The 23,430-nt window shown below is 36.0% G+C and overlaps 1 protein-coding gene across 1 annotated transcript in view; it reads left to right on the top strand.

Annotated features, from left to right (window-relative positions):
• The window catches only part of sorcs3a (sortilin related VPS10 domain containing receptor 3a), a 129,738-nt gene that overhangs the window by 56,180 nt on the left and 50,128 nt on the right, over nucleotides 1-23,430 (top strand). Inside the window, exons 5-8 of the mRNA XM_016560119.1 lie at nucleotides 16,136-16,209; nucleotides 17,677-17,741; nucleotides 19,791-19,909; nucleotides 22,346-22,435. Coding sequence (XP_016415605.1) covers nucleotides 16,136-16,209; nucleotides 17,677-17,741; nucleotides 19,791-19,909; nucleotides 22,346-22,435 — 348 coding nt within the window. The remainder of the gene's footprint in view (nucleotides 1-16,135; nucleotides 16,210-17,676; nucleotides 17,742-19,790; nucleotides 19,910-22,345; nucleotides 22,436-23,430) is intronic.

Genomic DNA, 23,430 nt, shown 5'->3' with positions numbered 1-23,430 from the left:
AAATACCATATTGAGACCATAGAGGCATATTCTTCCATAAAATGTTTTCCTTATCTTTACTTGGTCTTAAAAAGGTATTTAAAAGGCTTGTTCTTGGCTTGTTTGAATTTATTTACACTTTTGAAGAATAAACTATTTGATTTACAAAATAATGTTTAAAGTTTATTGTGTAGCATGAAGTGGTGGTCTTGTGTATGATTTATAATGTGAACACTAGTTTGCCATTGCTTGAATGCAATACAGTATAACTTGCTTTGACCGTAAAATTTGAATATCATCGAATAATGCATTTCTAGTTGCTGCTTGTCTCCACAGAAATTGCCGCTCACATTCTCAGCATCTCTTGCAGTGCATCTGCAACAGACAGACACAATGACAACATTACAGCTGGCACCTTCTCCTCCTGAGTCGTTACCTAGCTACAGCGGTAAATAGCTGCCGTTAGTACTCACGGATGAAAAAGTACAGCCATTCAGAACCAAATGTTACAATGTGACAAGAGACCTGCGGAGGCGAAGGGAACGGGAACTTGAGTACTGTATGAAAACCAAGTACTGTATGAAAACACCCTACGCCATGGTATAAGCGAGAGTGATTAAAGACCTGTACATCACACACAAGTGTGGCATCCAGGACAGCGTATCGTCATTTACTAATTGGGCCGAGAAATGAAAAGGCCATCCGTGTAAAAATGTGTCGCGGTCAGAGAGGCAGGGGAGGATCTATACTTACAAGATTTATAGTTACAAAGTGCAGTGCTGCCAGCCAGCTGTGTGTGATTTTGTCCATCTCCTCGCCTACATTTCCACTCCCTGCTATTCCGCTAATGACCGTAACTTGCCACCAGCTTCATTATTTCGGAATGCACCGCATGTGAGTGTTTCAAACTGAAACCTATTTGCTGGCTGGCAATAAGCAATGGGGAAAATGAGCAAGTTCATTTTATTCCCTCAGAAATAGTAGGAGCTGTGGGGAAAGTGTTGGTTATGTTTTCATCACCTTTTACTACAATTTTTTAAATTTATTTTGGTGCTGACAGTTCCAACAAACACCCAGCTGTTGGTTGCAAAGTTGTACTATTGCTTTTATTGCCACATTCCATGAATACAGTACAGTACTGAGTACAGTAATGAGACCTATTAGATATGAGAAATAACTATTATATCCACATCAAGTATTTAGATGGCATTTACGTCCCTGGTTTTGGTAAAAGTTTGCAAAAACCATAAATCCCAGAGAAAACGACTAGATGTTTGATGATCAACATTTTGCAGTTACTTACAGTTTATTTAAAAATAAAGTTCTTTAATGTATTGTTTAGTTTTTTGCATTGTTCTTCTATGGTAAAGACGTTGTCACCTTGGCATAAGACATTAATTATAGACACAATTATTCCACAGAACAAGGTGTAACAAGAAACTGTGATGATTTCTTGGAATAGTCACTAATGAGCTACAAACATTAGTCTTATCTGCATAAGCCTACCATAATGATGCACAGTACAAAATAAAGTAAATAAAATTTCTCAAAAACAAACAAAAATGTCCTTCAGCAGCATATTCCTGTAAGACAAACATCTCTGTAGCAACTTTTATCCTGCATCAGCAAAATTATGTTTAAATGACACAAAAGATGGAATAAATTATATTGTATAATGTACATTATGTCCCAGCTGGTTGCAGGAGCAAAGAGGAGTACTTTGAGGTAGGATCTGTTTGCAGTAATTAGCATTGCAGTAATGCAGTAACAAAAGCAAACTCTTTGAAACAGGGGGGTACAAAATAAACATGAAGCAAACCAACTTTGTATAGACAAGAAATGATGAGGAACAATTGAGACTGAGGGCTATATGTACAAAGAAACAGACAAGGAACCAAAGTAAACATAGTTGCAAAAAGCAGGTAACCATGAAAACACATGAGAACTCACTGGGGCAACCAAAGCAACAAACAAGGGCATAATCAGAAACCAGGGATACAGCTAGGGACTAACATGAACATAAATAATTTACAAAGGTCCAATACCACAGAACAAGAACCTAACCATATAATTATATCACATTTATATATACATTTATATACATAAGTAAAACATTAGGGTGTGTGTGTGTGTGTGTGTGCATACCCGATATTTCTTATGTTACTAGGATCAAATGTCCCCCACAAGGATAGCAATACCAGTAAATTTGGACCTTTTTTGATCCCCATGAGGAAACAAGCTTATAAATCATACAGAATTAAGTGTGTGGTTGTTGTTGTTGTTTTTTTTGAAAATCTAAAAATGTTTTGTGTGCGGAGTACAGTTAAGGTTAGGGTAAGGGTAAAGAAAATACAGTTTGGACAGTATAAAAACAATTATGCCTATAGAATGTCCCCATATTGATAGGACTACCTGTGTGTGTGTGTGTGTGTGTGCGTGCGTGCGTGCGCGCAGATTTATGTGTGTGTGTGTGTGTGTGTGTGTGTGTGTGTGCGTGCGTGCGTGCGCGCAGATTTGACTAATTGTCAGGTTCAAATGTGTACACCAATAGTGTCTCCACTAATGTAGTTAAAACTGTATAGTGAAACCTGAAACACCTCACTAGTGTAAAAGATTTATAAATTGGCCATATCATGTTGAAAGTTAAGAGTAGTTTACATAACAACAATGTACCAAAAACGGAAACGTTTTACCTCTGCGTTTTTGAAAAATTTTGAGTACAGACGTCAACATTGTCAACATTTTGACATTTTGTCTAACTGTCCCTGTTCACACGGATCCACGAAAATGACTAAAAATGCTGTATTATGCATGCTAGGCCAGTAGTTGGCGATGTCACTTGGTAAAGAAACACTACATGTCTGCACACATTCCTATAGACCGAATACATAATACACATGCGCGATGTCTCCGTTTTCACAAATTCGCATTTTCGTAGTTTACACTGAGATCATAATTGGTATCATTTTCAAAACTGCGCACTCTGAATCATGATTTCAAAAGTTAGTTTTTTCAGGCCCCCAAAATGCCATTGTCTTCTAAATGAATGGCCAAAACGCAAAAAATGTTTTCCGTTTTTTTTTTTTTAATGTGTCGTGCAAATACCTCCTGAATTCAGTATTTTGCACAGGTTTATGTTTAGGGATAGGGGACGGGATAGGCCGTAGAAATATCATTAATCTGATATAAAAACAATTGAAGTCTATGAGATTTCCTCACTAATATTATGAAACCAACGTGTGTGTGTGTGTGTGTGTGTGTGTGTGTGTGTGTGTGAATTATATTAGTAAAAATAAGCCTTATTTTAGGTGTACCTAGCTGGGTTCGACTGGAACTAGGTGGTGACATCCCACCCAGGCATGTAATTTGAACAGTCTTTTGAACTCCAAGAAAATCCTGAGTGTATTCAGCGGTTCGGTTTGTATGGATTTGCTGGACATGATGTTTATTCCAGACATTTTCAGAAGATCGCATTGAACAGATGCTGCTACACCTGGATAAACTTGACCTGACAGATGCCCATAGGATTATAGGTATTAGCTTTCAGAGGGAGTGGGTGCGAAATGGAATGTTTGGTTGTAAAAATTGATGTCTCGTAAGTTATTATCAGTTGTAGGCGAGGATTAGTTTAAGCAGATGGATGCTGCTTGTTAGTATGTGACACAGATACAGCGGTGATTTACATACTGCTTTGCTGTTCAAGCATCACATTTACAGACCGTGATTGGTTTTTCCCGAAGCTCTACCTGGAAAGTAATTAATTATGCATTTGTCAGGTGTAACAACATGTGAGGCAACAAAACAAAACAGAACAAAAAAAAAAGTCTTGTTTTTGGACTATCTCCCTCATGACTTTGCCCTCATTCAAATGCTGGAGATTGAATTAGCTGTTGTGGCTTGCCTTCAGAAGCACGTTTGCTAACGTCAAAAATTCCTTGCAAAAAATCGAGCCGTTTTCTAAGTTGTTTACCCTAAGGGAACAACTACCTCATTGTGAGTCTTGTGCTCTTATACTCCTAAATATGCAAATGTTCTTTGACTGCTAAAGAATGTTTAGCAGCTAACGATGCAAATGTATGCTGTTAATTATTTTGCTCACAATCGTAACTTTTGCAAAGCTAGCTTCGATGCTACAGGGACATCGCTGGAAATAGAAGAGCGTGGGAGAAGGGCACAAGATTAAACGCAAGTCACAGCATCTTTTTTAGTGCCATTTGTGTTGTTGCAGCAAAAATACATTGTATTTCAGAATTAGTAGCAGCACGAGGTGATGATAGTAATAGCGTGAACTGTGTCTCTGTGGATGACTCCTCGGTTCTGGAGAAGCTGAGCGAGAGATTACAGGCTGTAATACGCACCATGTCTAACTGAAGTAGATGGATTTGTGTCTCTTAATGCTGAGCGCATGGGATCATGTAATTTAAGCCTAGAACGCCACCTTTTATTCATCATTGCATTGATTAGTAATGCAGAATGACTTTGCAAGGAAGATCTGGCGTGTAGCTCTAAATGTGCCTTTTTAGAGGATTACATTGTGTAAAATAGCAGACAAACACAAGCCTTCAACCTTATTGTGTAATTGCATGTGTGATGCCCTTTCACATAGGTAACTAAGTTTATCACTTGGAACTAATTTTTTATTTTTTTATTTAAATTTATTATTTTTCAAATTTAGTTTAATTGCATTATGCAATTATGTGTTTCATATTTTTATTTTTTTTATTTTATTTGAACACTTTATCACTTTATTAAGGTCTACCATTTTTTAGCAACATGTTTCAATTCCTAATTGCTAATAGGTGTGTAATATATATATATATATATATATATATATATGATAGCAACAACTTTTACTATTGTTATAAAAACATTTATATTTCAAATAAATGCTGTTCTTTTGAACTTTAGATTCATCAAATAATCCTGAAAAAATTGTACCACTGTGCACCAAAACTGCATTTTTTTTTGAGAGAGAGAGAGAGAGAGAAAATAATAGGAATAAAATAAAAAAAAAAAAAAAAAAAAAAAAAAAAGTAGCAAAAATTGTTTTCAACAGTAATAATAAGAAATAAAAAGAAATTATTTTTACCAAAACTGTACCAAATCAGCATATTAGGATGATTTCTGAAGGATCATGTAACACTGAAGACTGGAGTAATGATGCTGAAAATTCAGCTTTGCAATCACAGGAATAAATTGCATTTTTTAAATTTGTTATAGCTGAAAACACTTATTATAAATGTAATAATATTTCACAATATGACAAGTTATTACTGTATTTTTTTGACCAAATAAATGCAGCCATGGTGACCATAGAAGACCTATTTAAAAACAATTCTAAAATGTTTAACCATTCATACTGGGACCTATATGATTTTCATTAAAATGATTTTCATTAAAATGATTTACATTTGAATTACATTTTATGAGGTAACCATTTTATAAAAGCAATAAGGAACTTGAGGCTGTGCAGTAATTTGAATATATTCATGGCTTAAAGGTGCAATAGGTGATTGTCTTCAGAAACATTTTTTGTTATGCTGGTTGAAAGTCTCTTCACATCCTGAAAGCAATCATTAAATTAAGTGGTCTAAATGTATTTATCGGTATTTATATATTCTGTGGAAGGCCTAGGACCAAGAAGTGTTCGTCCAATCAAAACGATCGGTCCGAGTGTTTTAATTGGTTTTCCTACCTGCCGGTCAGCGTATGTATTTGCATACATTTCTGTTCACGCACGCTGTGCAGACAGAGCGAGAATGGCAGACAAACATTAACAACCCGATCTTCCTTCCTGGTATTGTAGTACTTTTAAAGTTTTCTCACCGGTGAATGACACATGATGTAGCCCAGCAGTTCCCAATTCCAGTTCTCGCGCCCCGCCGCTGATGTAGTCTATTGTAGTAATGTTGTCTCTGGTATTCTGGTCTGTGAGCGTAAATGCGTTCAGGGGGCGTGGCTTTGGACGGTGATTGCAGGGAGGGTGGGATGTTCGCTTTCATTGCTATCAGGCTAAAGTTAGCATTTTCCAAGATCTCCTTTAAAGATTGGCAGATGGGTCACTGCGTGCCGTGCTTAAAGGCTTTTAGCTGTGGCTAGTCACAATATATGATGGCCTCTCGTACCTCATGGATCATGGTGTAAGCATGAGCAACCTTTTTTATGCATGTGCATGCGCTCCATCAGCTCTGTGTGTAATCCTGTATCAAACTGTGTATGTCCCTACGTGACTTCTCTTTTGAGTGTGTGAGCAAGCCGAGTGTGTGTTCGTGTGCACCTTTACCTCAGTTTAAGTAAGTTGTTTCAGTGCTGTTAGAGCTGAATTTCTCAGCTCACTGCTCATCCAGATGGTGCAAATCTTTAGCCGGATTCCCACCTGTCACCTCGCTGTGTCTAACCTCCCTCTTCATGTCTCGCGTGAATGCCTCCTGACGCAGCCTCCCAGGCGTTCTGAACTTCCCTTAATGTCGAAAACACAATTCCATTGCCAAGCCAAGAGGCCATTTAACTTCTCAGAATATTCATGAGGGCTAATAGTTTTGCATGTCTTTTGTATTTGTTTTACATAGTAATGGCGGAATAGTTAATCATGGCACTTGAGCTGGTAAAAAGTTTGGAATAATAAGATTTTTTGAAAGAAGTCTCTTGTGTTCACAAAGGCTGCATTTATTTGATCTAAATACAGTAAAACATTACTATTATGAAATATTAACATTTAAAATAACTGTTTTATATTTGAATATATTTTAAAATGGAATTCATTCCTTTGATGCAAAGCTGAATTTTCAGCATCATACTCCATCAGGTTGGTGACACATGATCCTTCATAAATCATTCTTAATTATTTTTGGTTATCAATCATTAATAATGGTTCTCATTATTACACAGTCTCTCGCTTATTATACTCAGTTGGGCCCCTCTCAGCCATTGGACCCTATGCACTCTGTCCCCCTTTTCATCCCGGTTGCTACGCCCCTGCCTGTAGTGCATTACTGTGATGAATTATGCAAATATTTACATAGTGGATAAATACATGTACATACTGTAGCACTATTTTGGAAACATTACAATTTAATTGAGCAGTTTTGTTTATTTTCACATCTGGCACAGAAAAAAAACAGTTTCAAACACTTTGTATGTTATGTACAGTATGTATGTATTTATATATGCTTCAGTAATAAGCCAAGGTTTTGCACTTTTTCTGCTGGTAATCCACTTATAAGCATCTGTTGATGAAGAAGCAGTTTCCAGCAGTAGTAAAATTTAGTTTTTTTTTCTTCTGTGTTTTCCTGTGGTTACCTCATTTGCTTTGGAGGGCACGATGCTGTGCCAGACAGGATTCTAGAGGACTGTACCTTTGATAAAGTGCCCGTAATAACCGAATCAATTCATTAATTTCCATGGGCTGACTGGCTCATTGGGCAGATAATACCATCCCATCAAGTGTTGCCCCACAGCGATGCACAGATGCTCTCTGATCTTACCTGACGCTGTCTGAACCAGGTTTGATATGATGGTCAAAGCAAACTCAAAAAGACTCCATGGCGAAAAAAAAGGCCTCTTTATCTCTGGAGATTTGTGTTTTTTGAATACTTTTCTCACAAAGCTGGATACATTTCCACTGTCTACATCATTTTCAACAGCAAACTTACACATGCAAAATAAAGAAAAAAAATAATGAATTAATTAGCGTACCTTTGTACTGAGTGATCACATGCTTTTGCAAGCTAGCCTGACTTTGATGAAACAAATGACAGCTTTCATAGTACTATTTTGTTAATGTTAAATGCAATATATAATAAATTATAAAACTATCAACTATAAATAAAATATAAAAATTATAAATATATAAGCTGTCACAAATTGTAAACTTCAACTTTATTTAACAAGTTTACTTTCAAAGTCCACAGGGAAGAAGCTGTCTAGTTTTAAAACAGCCTTAATGAATGCAGCCATACTGCAGTTTTGGCAAACTTGAGTGAAGGTTTAGAGAAATTAACAGTTAGGGGCCTGGGTGTCAAAGATAACCCCAACCCCAAACAACACTGATGCACGATTGGCACATATTTCACCATGCTGTCTTCTGCCTGTGTCTCAGGATCACGATCATTGAGCGTGCTCTTAGCTCGACAGGGAAATGAAGAAAGAAAGGATTAGTGCAGCTATTGCCATCTCAAGCTATCTCCACAGGACGCCAGATGATTTAGAGTGCTGTATATAAGAGCATCAGGAATTTATAGCTAACTTAATTAACTGGTATAAAAGTGAATTATGAAAATGGCCAGACACAGGAACAATAACACTTGGTTGCTAATTTGCATAATTTCATAACCTACTCATTCTGACTCATTCTTCTCCTTCTCTGCAGGGCAGGTCAACACTTCATTGGGGAAGGCGAAAATTCTCTGACAGTATTTCAGAGGTGTCTGCATGTGATCACCCGTTTGATCATTTTTAATAGATTAATTAAATAGTTAAAGGAATGGTTTGAAACAAATATAAGTTAAAGGTGAAGTGTGTCACTTCAGAGCCTCTAGAGTTTTGGTACTTGAACTCAGACTCCAAAATGTTTCCAAGTACAGACAAATTCACGTCATGTGTAACCCATCTTTCATTGACTATATTCTATATAAAAAGTTAGGAGAAACTTAGGAGGATTTAAAGTTAATTAGCAGAGTATATATAAATTAAAATTGGATTCAGATTAGATTAAAAATGTGACAAAAAGTGACTATTTCATGGTAAAGTCTAGTACAAATAAATACATTCAGTAAACGTAACATGCGTAACATACTGTATTTAATCTTTGTAATCTATGGGTAAATATCTGTATTTGCACTTCCAAACAAGAAAAAAAAAAAAACTCTAAATTACCTGCATCTTTGAATTTAGCCCAGCTAGTTGTTGTTTTTGAATTGAGTCCCTTGAAAATCCCACATGACAAAGCTAAATGTGTCCTCCTGCCGCTAATTTGAGTCATAAATTGGGCTAATCTTGCCATCTGCCTTGCTAGCATAAACATTTTGTGCTTGACAGATCATTTAAACACGGTAGAGATCTCTGAGATTCTGAATGCCTAGCTTCTGGAGACCAAGCTGTTAGTGCTGAAATTCTCTGAACTATCCTGGCATCACAACATTTATTTATTCTTAACGTGTTAATATTCATTAACACATTTGGTAACACTTTATTTCGATAGTCCACTTTAGACATTCTATTAACAGTAAGTAACTTTGCAACTACATGTCAACTAGCAGTTAGTAGAGTATTAGTAGACTGTCTGCTTAATATCTTCTAACACTTTCTTTGTCAACTTATTCTACTAACCCTAAACCTACCCTAACAGTCTACTCTGAGAGTTAGTAGACATGTAGTTGCAAATTAATGATAATTAGTTGACATGTAGTTACAAAGTTACTTATAGTTAGTAGAATGTCTAAAGTGGACTATCGAAATAAAGTGTAACCACACATTTGACCAGTCGTGCATTTGTCTAATAGCACTTTATTTATTTATTTATTTATTTTGGGCTGTCAGCACACACAAAATGAATAATTCATAAGGTACTGCCACCTAGATGTATAAAAATTTTCTTGAACATTTACTTGTAATTAGTTATAACTCATAACTAGCAAATGTCATATTGGCGAAAAATTGGTGATATAGTCATAATACTCTCTAGCCTTCTTATCTAGTCAGCATACCACAGGTTGACATAACACAAACCACGTGAACTGCTCCTCCTTTCTCTATCTTTTCTTGAAAAATAAATAAATAAATACTGACTGAACAAAACAATCGCAAAATGTTTTTAAAATAAACTTTCACATGAGTAGAAATAGCACTACCCTTTTAATCAGGAACCTGTACTAAAACAGAAAAAGCTCTGAGCAAAACATTTTGAGTGGAATTATTTTTCCCAGTGACTCATTTAAACGCCTCTCTGATTGGCCATTGCATTCATGCGCTTAACTGTGATTGGATAATGCAAAAATTTAGAAAGAAAGATGTCAAATAGAACACTTTGTCTTTTTTTGTTTACTTATTGTATAATACAGTGCTGCTTAAAAGTTTGTGAATCCTTTAGAATTGTCTATATTTCTACATAAATATAACCCAAAAAATCATCAGATTTTCATGCAATTCCTGAAAGTTGACAAAGAGAACCCAATCAAACAAATGAGATGAAAATAAATACTTTGTCATTTATTTATTCAGGAAAATGATCCAATATTACATATCTGTGAGCGGCAAAAGTTTGTGAATCTCTAGGATTAGCTGTTAATTTGAAGGGGAAATTAGAGTCCATCTGTTCAGAGGTGTTTTTAATCTGTGAGATGACTATCAGGTGTCAGTGTGTGCCCTGTTTTATTTAAAGAACAGGGGTCTATCAAAGTTTGGTCATGTTTGTGGAAGTGTATCATGGCACAAAAAAATGAGATCTCTGAGGACCTCAGAAAAAGAGTTGATGTTGTTCATCAGGCTAGAAAAGATTCCAAAGCCATCTCTAAAGAGTTTGGACCCCACCAATCCACAGTCAGACAGATTGTGTACAAATGGAGGAAATTCAAGACCACTGTTATCCTCCCCGGGAGTGCTCCACCAACAAAGAACACTCTAAAAGCAAGACGTGTAAAAGTCCATTAGGTTTCAAAGGACTGCAGGCTAACTTCTTAGCAACTAAAGGCCTTTCTCACATTGGCTAATGTTAGCTAATGTCTCCATCATCAGGAGAACACTGAACAACCATGGGGTCCATGGCAGAGTCGCAAGAAGAAAGCCACTGCTCTCCAAAAAGAACATTGCTGCCCATCTGCAGTTTGCTAAAGATCATGTGGACAAGCCAGAATACTAGAGAAATGTTTTGGGGATGGATGAGACCAAAATAGAACATTTTGGTTTAAATGAGCACTGAAGCAAGTAGTTCATAGGAGGAAACCCACCAACATCACAGAGTTGAAGTGGTTCTGTACTGAGGAATGGGCTAAAATTCCTACAAGCCGTTGTGCAGGACTGATCAGCAGTTACAAGAAACGTTACTTGCAGTTATTGCTGCAAAAGGGGGTCATACCAGATACTGAAAGCAAAGATTCACATACTTTTACCGCTCAGAAATATTTAACACCGGATCATTTTTCTCAATAAATAAATGACAAAGTATGTATTTTTGTCTCCTTTGTTTGATTGGATTCTCTTTGTCTACTTTCAGGATTTGTGTGAAAATCTAATTATGTTTTGGGTCATATTTATGCAGAAATATAGAAAATTCTAAAGGGTTCACAAACTTTCAAGCAGCATTGTATAAGTTATTCAATTGTATTTTACATAGTTGTTTATAATTTTTTGTTGCATTATTGTTATTGTTATTTTTCCCTTTTAGTTACAGGTAGTCTAATAACATCTGCCAAAGGGACTATCAATAAAAATTAAACTTTGGGCTAACTTGGGTACATTTACATTTATGAATGTTGATTAATGTACACTGTCCCTTTCTAAATTAAATAAATACATTTTATTTAAAAATGAAACTAGCTAGCACTGCTGCATGACTGTTTCCAACACAATGGCTGAAGGATTGAAGGCAAATTTGACATCTTTCTCTCTTCTGACCACCTTATTCAGTCATTCCATAATTTTTTCTGTCTTTTGTAAAGTCATAGAAACACTATCGTTGATTTTTATTTTGCTATTGGAGCAAATGAGGACGTAAACATTTTATTTGTTGTATTTTTTGTTCACCACCATTGAAGTTTACCCAACTATGACGACTTATCCTTGTGAGAATGCCGTAAATGTCCATTAATCATGCAGCCCTATTTTGAATACTGGGAAAATAGATCCGATCAGTTGTCTGGATACAGACATGGGCAATGTAAACGTGCTGTGTTTTGATTGGGTGATGCCTTGTGTAAAGAGGGCTTCCATTGGTGAGTATAGTATTTATTTATTCTGTAAGTTAACTTGAGATAAATAAAACCTAAACTCAGCGGTTGAATAAATTTTTCCTGTTATTTATTTTACAAACTGCAGCCGTTTGTTTCACGTGTCTCTAAAACATACCCAGATTAATTGCTTTCTTATTTCCTGTCTTTTTCTGGCACGGTTCATCCTCACCCTCCTCCTCCAGGAAACCATGCCTGATATTCCCTCCTCTCTCCATCACAATTTAATGGAAATGATCCAAGTGTTCAGGGCGTTATGCAAATACGTGCTATAGATTTTCTTTTTCATTATAAGTACATTATTAAAATCAGCTCTCCTCTCCCTGTTCCCCTCACCTCCTATTAGAAGGCCCCAGAGTCTCTCTGTTGGCAGCCACTGACTGTCAGCAGTGGGTCCTTGCTGCAGCTAGTGATTTATTGATGTAAGTGGGAAGCTATGAAGCCGACTTTGTGACAGCTCCGAGCTTTTAAAATTGAGCATGTCATCCGACTGATGAATGACTACAGGTTGAGCTCACCCAGCGGCACAATATGTCAACGTCCACGCTTATGAGGGACCCAGTGGTCCATAGGCGCTTACATCGACAAGGGATACATACGAGGCTCGCCAATCCGCTCTGCCCCCTGTATTTGGACAGATTGCGTAATATGTGAATGGCCTAGGACAATTTGAGATTTGATCTGATTAAGCACCAACTTGTTTTGAAAGGTCTAAAAATTTTTGCAGGAATCTAAAACTCCTGTTTGATGAAGTTTGATATTTTCCCAATGAGGAAAAAATAATGTCTAAGTCAAAGTATTTTGCACATCAGTAGTACTAATTTAACAGAGGAACACTATCAATGTTACAGTTTAAACTGTCACTTTGATTTTGCCAATAAATTAAGGCTAGATATATTTTGAAGGCATTGATTTATATAGTATAAACTAACTAAATAATATAGGCTTACACTGGCAACACATCAGTGGACTTTCCTAGTGCATTATAATATATACTATATTTATGCATTCCAAAAGCGCCTCCTACTGGTAGATAATCAATTTGCATTTTCAATAAGCCCGTCTGCAATTTTTGTTCAGACCAATGCAAAAATCCACCCATATAACCGTTTTAAATTAATATAATAATCTATACATGTGACTCATCCCTTTTATTAAAAAAATTAATAATAATAATAATAATAATAATAATAATAATAATAATAATAATAATAATAATAATAATAATAATAATAATAATAATAATAATAATAATAATAATAATAATAATAATAATAATAATAATAATAATAATAATAATACGGACGACTCCTGAAGATCTGACACTAATGGATAGAGTTTCTGTAACATAAAAATATTGCATCTTTATACAGATATGCAAGGTTAGAGGAACTATAAAGTAAAAATATGAAAAAATTAAAAAAATTAATAATAATAATAATAATAATAATAATAATAATAATAATAATAATAATAATAAAAAGGGTTTTAAAGCCCGAGATGTGAGGTTTATCATTTTATAATTCATTTGGATTTATATTATATATTTAATATATATATATATATTAATAATTACGTTTATGACTAATTTATTTTGTAAGTAATTTAAGAACTTAAACTTGGCAACATTTCTAATGTTCATTTAGGTTAGGTTGTTTTTTAATCTAATATTTATATTATTTAAATGCTTTTAGTTTTTTTTATTTTTTGAATTAGCTTATTTTTGTATATTTTATCATGTTTTCATTTTAATTGTAATTTTAGTATTTCTTTATTTGGTATGTGCTTTTGTCATTTTTTTTAGGGTTTGTTTTATAATTATTGCTCTTTATGATTCATTTATTTTTATTTTAGTTTTAATTCAGTTTTAGTTTTTGTTTATTTCCAGTTAGTAATTTTAGTGTTTACGCTTGGCAACATCTCTAATTTTATTTTTTTTATTTTTTCTTCCAATATGCATATTTTATTTAATTGCAGTTTAATTTCAATTAACACGTTTCTTGAATAGTTTGTTATAATTAGCAATAATAACCCTGCTAAGTGCTAGGCTTTGGCTCCTGCAGTAGTTTATTGCCATTTGTATAACACTATATTGAAAATATAGAAGTGAAGAGTCACTTTAGGAATAATATCTAATTAAATTGAACTGAATATCTGCTCTCTTTATTTGGATTTTTATTGTACTTGAACCTTTTTGTGTATTTCTGGGTTAGATTCACTGATTGGGGGCTGTCTTCTCAGAAACAGTCTTTCAGATCTCATCAAAAGCATCAGTCCTGTTATTGAGCATCTGTGTGATGCTTCCAGCTGCTGTCAGTAAACAGCTTGTGATGGTAACCCTCTTTGTGCTGTCTTAATGTAATGTTCAGTAACTTGTCAAGATGTGCAACTCAATCTTCAGACGTTTTTTGACTATGTCTGTTCATTTAAAGATTTGAACAACTACATCTATGTTTCTGTAGAAATTAAGGATGACTACTCCAGAACACACTTGACACTTTGTATTTTGTCTTTTTTCTTTTACACACAGAGAATTGCACCATATGTCTCAGAATATAGAAAAACAATCCCTGCAGGGTTTCTCTTAACTTTTTTGAACCAAGGACATATTTCATAAGTTCATAAATGTTCACAGACCCCCATCTCGCTTTTCAGAGCTGACTGGTTTGGTTCAACGCTTCATTCGAAATATCTATGGAGGAAATTAATGGGAAACCCAGACGGCAGAAAATTTTAATCTGCTTCTGTTGCATTCATATAGCTTGGACATTCTCCAGAAACACTAGCTATTTGAGACAGACTCCTGGGATCCACTGAACCCAGTTTGAGATCTGCCGTCCTAACGGCTCTAGAAAGCTCTGGAGATTGAAGGTATAGCCTGTTCTCTTCCATGGACTGAGATGCATGTACAGACTAGAGCACATAGTGGAGCAGAAACTTCCAAATGAATTCCCTTCGGACCTGAATGGACTCATCCCATCCATTAGAATTCCCTTGAGATTCACCTTGCAGCTTCGAGTCCAAATAATTCCATTTAGACACATTTTAATGCGTGTTGTGTTTCACGCACTGCTAGCTCCAGGTGACTGCTGAACCTCGAATGATCTATGTTTTTAACTTCTGCCAGCTGTCTTTTCTTGTTTCTGTCTGTTGTATGCCCCCGGTCTGGCACATCTCAGAGTTTGAGCCATAATAATGCATAACAGAGATTTGGAAGGCTAGTATTTTGATAAATATAATTTTTCTGATTTATTGTCTGAATGTATCTCGAAGGAAATATTTCAATGACCCTGACTTTGTGGTACCTAAACAGATAATCGAGATTCAGTACAGCAGAAGAAAGACCTAAATTAATATTATCATTTTTTTTTTAATTATAAAAAAAGCAGTTACCAATTATTACAACTTAAAATATCTTTTTATTTATATTTTAATATACTTTAAAATATCCCCCCCCCCCGTGATGCTGAATTTTCGGCAGCCATTACTCCAGTCTTCAGTGTCACATGATACTTCAGAAATCATATTTTGAAAATATTGAAAATAGTTCTGCCTTTTAATCTTTTTGTGGAATCTGTGATACATTTTTCAGGATTCTTTAATGAATAGAAATTTCGTAAAAACAGTATTTATTTGAGATAGAAATCCTTTGTCACTTTTGATCAATTCAGTATATCCTTGGTTATTAAAAATATGAATTTATTTTAAAAAACAAACAAAAACTTTTAACAGAAGTGTATGAATGATTTTGACAAATATTTTGCATATACTGTGCATTTTAATATATATTTTTACATGAATTATCTCTCCCTCTCTACTTTTTTTGTAAATGTATTATTTATGATGTGATCCCCTTCACCGTGTTTATGTGCAATAAATATGGTTTCCATTTTCCACACTATTAAAATGGCATATATTTCCGTTCCATAGTGCTTTCAATAACCTAGAAAAGCTCAACCATAATGGTGTTCTCCTTAACCCATGACAACTGATTTCAAGACTGTGCTTTTTTGCTCAGTCCTTTGAAAAGCACACAATGGCTCAGCTGTATAATGAAAACAAATCACAATGACAATTCAGTTATATTCAGAGAAAAGGCTCTTGAATGAAAAAAAATCTGGCTTTAATTGGTTACATGGATTTAACGTAACAGAGCAAATTATTGCAGATTTTAATGGCTGCCTCTTTCTTTTTTTTCTCTCTTTTTCTCTCAGCTGTATAGCTCATTTGACTTTGGTCGAAAGTGGCAGCTAGTTCACGAGCGAGTGACTCCGAACCGCTTCTACTGGTAGGTGGAACAGTTACAATCACACCTCATCTCCATTTCTCACAAGATGTCACTAACTTACAATTTTATGGGCGAACAGGGAGAGTTTAGTCGAGTGCTGGTTGACATTGACGCGTTCATGATATGTGGAATGAGTCTGAGCAATTGAGAAGATGGATACTTTTGAAAAATTGTGTCCTTTTTCACACGCTCTTATGCTTAGAAAATGCACAGGCTGCTGTTCATGTCAGCTGCACAGATGTTTGAGCTCTAAGACCTTTGTTGCACAACTCCCCTCTATTCAGTATCAAGACAACGAAAGAAATGGAGAGAATAAGCATAGCAGAGGAAGATGGAAAGAATATAGATGCATAAAGATGGCTGAGGAGAGCAAAAGAGAATGGAATTGTACTCCATAGTGCTTCTAGATTTTAAAGTCTTTTTTTTTTTTTTTAAATACACATAAAGAAATGGATAGTACTTTTGGGAGAAAAAAAGAAGAAGTTTAAAATGATGCACACCCACATGAGATCCAGACTCCAGTAGGATCAAGATTTTTTTTTTTTTTGTAGGGCTGCACAATTTGACTAAAATAATAATAATAATAATAATAATAATAAATAAAACCACTAGTTTTTATTTTATACTTGAATTTAACTTTTATTTTAGACTGCAGTCATATGAACTGTCCTATATTACATGAAGTGGGTTATTAATTTCTTCATTTTCAAACTTTAAACCATTTAACTTTTATTTTAGACTCCTGTCATATTAACCTTAATAAAAACTGTCCTATATTACATGAAGTGGGTTGCCATATTGAGAACCCACCCTATTGGCTGAGAATGTCAGATTGATACATTTTTGTGAGAAATTGACACCCTTTTTTCAATGAACATTGTCAATTGCTAGAACACTATTAATGCGAGAATTACGCAAATACATTTACATTCTTAATCAACGAATTCTTACCATAGTGTACAAATCCCACAGGAAGTAGCTAAGATTATGTGTAACTCAGTTCTATGCACTGAAGGATGTTTTAGACTGTTAGTGAGAAAGCAGAGATTTAATCCAAAGTTTGTCTTCAATGTGCGCATGAGTCACAGAAAACGGGCACACTGGTACAGCCTACTTGAGCTATAAAAGACACTGTCTAGTTAATGGTAGGGTTGTTTAAGGGCTGGTGCGTCACACAATCATGTTTCCAACAGGTGTCATCATTCATATTTCCATTGTACTCCTTCACTGTCACCATCATGAACAATATACACCTACAAATACATGGGTTTTAGACACACTTCTGAGCTGCTGAAAATTGTACTTTGATTCCTTACCCCATCATGTGGCATTTGGGGAAGTGGCACCCCATACATTTTTTTTTTTCCACTGTTGGCTGAAATGGACCTTCAGTAAGACATCTGTTATGGATTTTTCATCTCTGTGATAAAACTGCTTTCTCCTCGCTCTGGTGTGTGTCTAACGCAGGTCAGTAACCGGTCTGGACAAGGATTTAGGTCTGGTACACATGGAGGCCCACACTCCTGACGGCCGTGAGTTGCTTCTTTCTGTCTTTGTCTGTATTCTCTAACACTGTCCTGCAGTCTAGTGGTGGAATTTTGATTCATACCAGTGACTCAAATCTTATGATTTGGTATCCTAAAAAAGATGCGTCGCTGACCCTCATGGACCTAGCCCTTGTTTTTTTTTTGTGTTTTTTTTGTTTAGTTTAGTTTTGCTTTGTTTTGTTCTTAATTTCCAGACTGCAAATATTATAAGTTAGCCATTGTATAATTCTCTCTAAAATTATTAAAATTCATTCATCAAAAGGATAACAAAGTCTATATAATATTATATTATTGAAGTGTAAACAAATAATTTAAAACATTACATTTTTCCTAAATTGTAAGTGATTTGAGTGAGTCATTTTACTATTCACTCAACAGATTCATTTTAAAAAGTGTTAGCAGATTCTTGCTCATGCCTCACTCAATATACACCTACAAATACATGGGTTTTAGACACACTTCTGAGCTGCTGAAAATTGTACTTTGATTCCTTACCCCATCATGTGGCATTTGGGGAAGTGGCACCCCATACATTTTTTTTTTTCCACTGTTGGCTGAAATGGACCTTCAGTAAGACATCTGTTATGGATTTTTCATCTCTGTGATAAAACTGCTTTCTCCTCGCTCTGGTGTGTGTCTAACGCAGGTCAGTAACCGGTCTGGACAAGGATTTAGGTCTGGTACACATGGAGGCCCACACTCCTGACGGCCGTGAGTTGCTTCTTTCTGTCTTTGTCTGTATTCTCTAACACTGTCCTGCAGTCTAGTGGTGGAATTTTGATTCATACCAGTGACTCAAATCTTATGATTTGGTATCCTAAAAAAGATGCGTCGCTGACCCTCATGGACCTAGCCCTTGTTTTTTTTGTTTAGTTTAGTTTTGTTTTGTTTTGTTCTTAATTTCCAGACTGCAAATATTATAAGTTAGCCATTGTATAATTCTCTCTAAAATTATTAAAATTCATTCATCAAAAGGATAACAAAGTCTATATAATATTATATTATTGAAGTGTAAACAAATAATTTAAAACATTACATTTTTCCTAAATTGTAAGTGATTTGAGTGAGTCATTTTACTATTCACTCAACAGATTCATTTTAAAAAGTGTTAGCAGATTCTTGCTCATGCCTCACTCCCTCTGATCCATTTGAAAAAAAGAAAGAAAGAGCCATCAGACTTTTGCTCATTCCTCACTCGTACTGTTCGTTCTGAAGCAATATGTCCGAGTACTTTTACAAACTCTATTTTCATTCAGTGTTGTTCAGACTCAAAACACTGACTCAGTGGCTCAGTGAAGTGGTATATTCCTGTAGTATGCTCATCCATTCAAAGAAAGGCTCCTTCACAGTACACACTAAGATTATTTCAAATTCTCTTTTTCCCCACCTTCCTTTCACATCCCTTCTACTGATCTACGGTACACTCCTCTTTCAGTCCTGATGTTAGAGGAGAAAAAAGAGATGAGACGAGAGCCCGTGAGCCCGTGAGCTTGGGGATGAATTCCGAGGCTGAGGATAAAGCCAGTCCTGCAGGCAGCTAGACGGGATTACCGTAATGATAAGCACACCATCTGATAGCAGATTAATATAGGACCTGGACTCTCTCTGCCTTGCTTTCTCTCACTGGTTGAAGGCATAGTCCACTGAAATATGAAAATTCTGTCATAGTTTACTCACCATTATGTGGAAAAGAAAAAAAAAATCAATCTCAATACTTTTTTTCCCCATACAACAATAGTTCATAGCAACCAAGCTTCCAAAAACCAAAATTCTCTTTATGTGTTCAGTGGAAAAAAAAGAAATAAATAAAAATGGGTGACATGAGGGTGAGCAAATAATGGCAGAAGTTTCAGTTGTTTGAATGAACTTTCCATTTAATATTGGATTCATCATTCTGAATCTTCCACCTAATGTTCCTTGAAGCTGATGCATCCTTAGAGATTTGGAGAAACGGTCAGAGTTTACTGCACTCAATGCCCCCATACAGAATCTAATTAACAGCTAGAATCCTCTTTCTGTCTTTCCTTACAACAGATTGTCAGTATGTGACATGCAGAGCTCAAGCCTGCTCTGAATCCAGTAGGACATATCCATTTTCTGGTTATATTGAGACCAACTCACTCGTGGTTCAAGATGAATACGTGTTTGTTCAGGTAAGGACCAGAGGTCACTTACTTTAATATATTAATTAGATATTAAATATTTGAAAGATTAATTCATATTTTAAAAATCGTATATTGTATGATCTTCTCCTTCTCCTTCTTCGTAATATGTACAGTGCATTACTGGACAAATATTTCCCCCAAAATTCTGAAGCCCTTTTTTTATAAGCATTTTTTTAAGCCAGAGAATTACGGTTGGACGGGTAACCAATGGTGGAATTATTGTTTTAGTCAAGAGCATCTTCTGAAATGCTTTAGAGCAAAGAAACAAGTCAAATGGCACCAATTAATTATTTTTGGGTTATATAATGACATCCACAATTAATATAAAGTCAAGTGTGGCCGAAATAAAAAAGTACAATGATAACAGTGTAGCCCTTTGCCATTAGTCTTTGAGATAAGGACTTCCTAGAACAACAGACCTGTTGGGATTTCTCAGTTTGTTCCCACTGCAAAATGCTCTGTCATTCCCATTGCTCCTCATTTATAAATTATGAAATGTGGAACACAGTGTGATATATAGTACATATAGACTATAACAAGTGGGATCCAAAATTTGGCATATGCAGTACTTGATTAAACTATCTAACCATAGGGGCCCTCTGTCTTCACTCACATGACGTTGCTGCTCATTTGCAAGAAGTTGAACTTTCAAGAAGTTTCAAAACATTTACTCACTACCCACTTGGAAGTCTAACAGCAGTGCAGATAACAAGTCCTGCCAATAAGGAGTGGACGTTCAACCCCAATGTTTTGTCACGCCACATCACAGTCCAAAGAATGTGAAACAGAAAAATCGATCATCCCAATTTCTTTCGAGGTTCAACTGCTCCTGGAAGCCATCGATCCTGGCTGCTCCTTCCTTCTGTTGCACGCAGAGCAGCTTTTTGGAGACACGTTGGTCATGCTGTTTGTTTAGAACTTTCCCTAGACCGCCGCTCTCCTTCTCTGCCTCTCTCTCCTCATTTATTGAATGCACATTACCCGCTAAGAAACATAACTGTTTCTGTCATATAATCATGGAGCCATTTTATTCCCATGTTGAAATCGGAATCCTGTTGGGTGTATATATGCTCTCTAATTGAAATTATGAAAAGAGGTGGGATGAATTAAACGTGTCTGCCACTTCCGCAGACACCTTTCGTGCTGCAGAAGAATTATTTATTTCATTCTCCATTCCCCCTTGTGCAGCTGTAGACATGACAAGCTTCTGACAGTTCCTGCTGTGTATGCTAACAACCAGTGTGTGTTTGCTACACGCGCTATCATTAGCGCCAACAATCCCCCTCGGAGCTGGGTGGGAGCGGGCGTGTTGCTTGCGAGAATTAAAGATTTCTCTTGACAGAGAATAATGAGGGTATTGATTGCCCTACAAGATATTTACCACTCTCCACTCTTGAACTGCAAAGGGCATCGACAAACCGAGACCAAGCAGTATCCCCCAAATCATAGTGAGGAGATTCTTTTAAACGGGTCGTTCCAGATATAACCTGCTCGCTCCGTTACTGAATTAGCCATCTGAATTTACAGCTTTGTGTAATGTGCTGGGAAAGAAAGTTAGTTAATAGCTCAGATACTCATTGAATGTGCTAGGCCTCAGGGTTGCCAAGTCTGCAGTTTTACTGCGGAATTGGGCTCCCTTTACTTTGCCACAGGTTTTTTTTTTAGTCTGCGGGTTAAAGTGATCTCTCCCCACCCCACACTATTTCAATATTCCCCCCAGAACGCAATTTCTATGGAACGGACCACCAACGGAGGGGAAAACAGCATAAAAAATGCAGTTAGGCTAGTTTTGGGGTAGTTTTGTATAGCAGTTAGGCTGGTTTTGATTCACAGACCTGGCGACCCTGCTATAGTATATACTGTTGGTAGAAATGGTGATAGATATTCTGCTATACTGCGGTAGAACATTACAAAACAAAATCTAACCTGTTAGGTTAAAATGCACAACCCTTCTTGCTGGGTTAGTTTAACCCAGGGATGTCCAACTATGCCCATAAAGGACCAGTGTCCTGTAGAGTTTAGCTCTAACCAGATCCAACACATTTATTGTGAAGTTTCTAGTGAGTCTCAATACCTTGATTAGCTGGTTCAGGTGTGTTTAATTGGGGTTGGAGCTAAACTCTGCTGGACAGTGGCCCTCCAGGAACAGGTTTGGACACCCCTGGTTTAACCCAACATATTTACCCAGTTCTGAGTTACCAGCTACATTTAACAAAGCCAACATTAAGGTTTATATTTCAATATACACCATTAGTGTTGTATAAAATTACTCATACCGTGATGTAAGATTTTGGTCATATCGCCCACCTCTAAATTTTCTTCAAAGTACAAGGACAAATCAATAGTTACTGTCAGTAGATTTTCCAGTGTTGATGCCAGTTTTTTTATATCTGAAATATGTGCTATTTTTTCTTTTCCATGCAGGTGACGACTACTGGCAGAGCGAGCTACTATGTGTCCTATCAAAGAGAACATTTTGTACGCATTAAAATCCCCAAATACTCCCTGCCCAAGGTAAGAGACTACTTAAAAATTTGGGTCACACTTTATTTTAAGGTCCAGTACTCACTATTAACTATTAACTACGACTTTTGCCTCAGTAAACTCCTAATTACTGCTTATTAATGGTTAATAATGTAAACCCCCTGGGGTCGAAGCCCGCACCAGTGCGGTCTGTCTCTTATTTTCTTTATGACCGCGAAAAGAACTAAAAATACTCCGTGAGTTTTGATCGTACAGATAAGAATAAGGTATCGTTTGAAACTACAAAGGGTCTACTTTTATTTTTGTATAGTCATAATAACAACAAAACAATGTGCTTTAAAAAATAAAGAAAATAAACAGGGTGCGTTCTCTGCCGGCTCTGTCTCTGTCACCTCTCTTCACAGACACGTAAATAAAACAACATGAATCTCCACGAATACTTGCCTCAAAGACATGAGAAATATATGTATAGAAAGCTTGAAATGTCTAATTTTAAATGAAGTAAGTTATCTGACAAATGTTCTCTGTTAAAGTAATCCGTATGAAACCAACATGATGTCCAGTTTTTCCCGTCTCAGCTCATTATATCTAATGCCGTCACGCCCACGATCCGATCGCGCTTTTCAGATTCTAATCATCCACGTGAGACGTGCGCGCATGTAAATGCCCACATCGCCTCCGTGTAAACAAACGTGAAGAGTTCATCACGGCTACTTTTTGTTTCTGGAAGAAGATGTGCTGAGAGAAATAACCCAGAATTTACCACACAACGCGATGCGTCGCGCAGCTGGATCCACTGGAGGATATCACTCTGATGAGTAGCCTAAGTTTACTTGCATCTGTTGTTATTGTGTTATTGTGACATAACTTGTGCACATTTTACCAGTTAGACTTTTCCCAAACTATAATTCCTGACTACATGTATGAAATCAAGTGAATCGAATTTTTAAATATGTGTCATTTCATTGTCTAAAGGTCTCACGATAGGATGTTTGTTTAATGTTTTATAACATATAAAACCACAA

Source organism: Sinocyclocheilus rhinocerous, unplaced genomic scaffold (assembly GCF_001515625.1).
Source record: "Sinocyclocheilus rhinocerous isolate Xijiao unplaced genomic scaffold, SAMN03320098_v1.1 scaffold1880, whole genome shotgun sequence".
NCBI classification, from domain to species: Eukaryota; Metazoa; Chordata; class Actinopteri; order Cypriniformes; family Cyprinidae; genus Sinocyclocheilus; species Sinocyclocheilus rhinocerous.
Note: the sequence above shows the minus strand (reverse complement) of the source record. Positions and strands in the feature narration are given on the sequence as shown.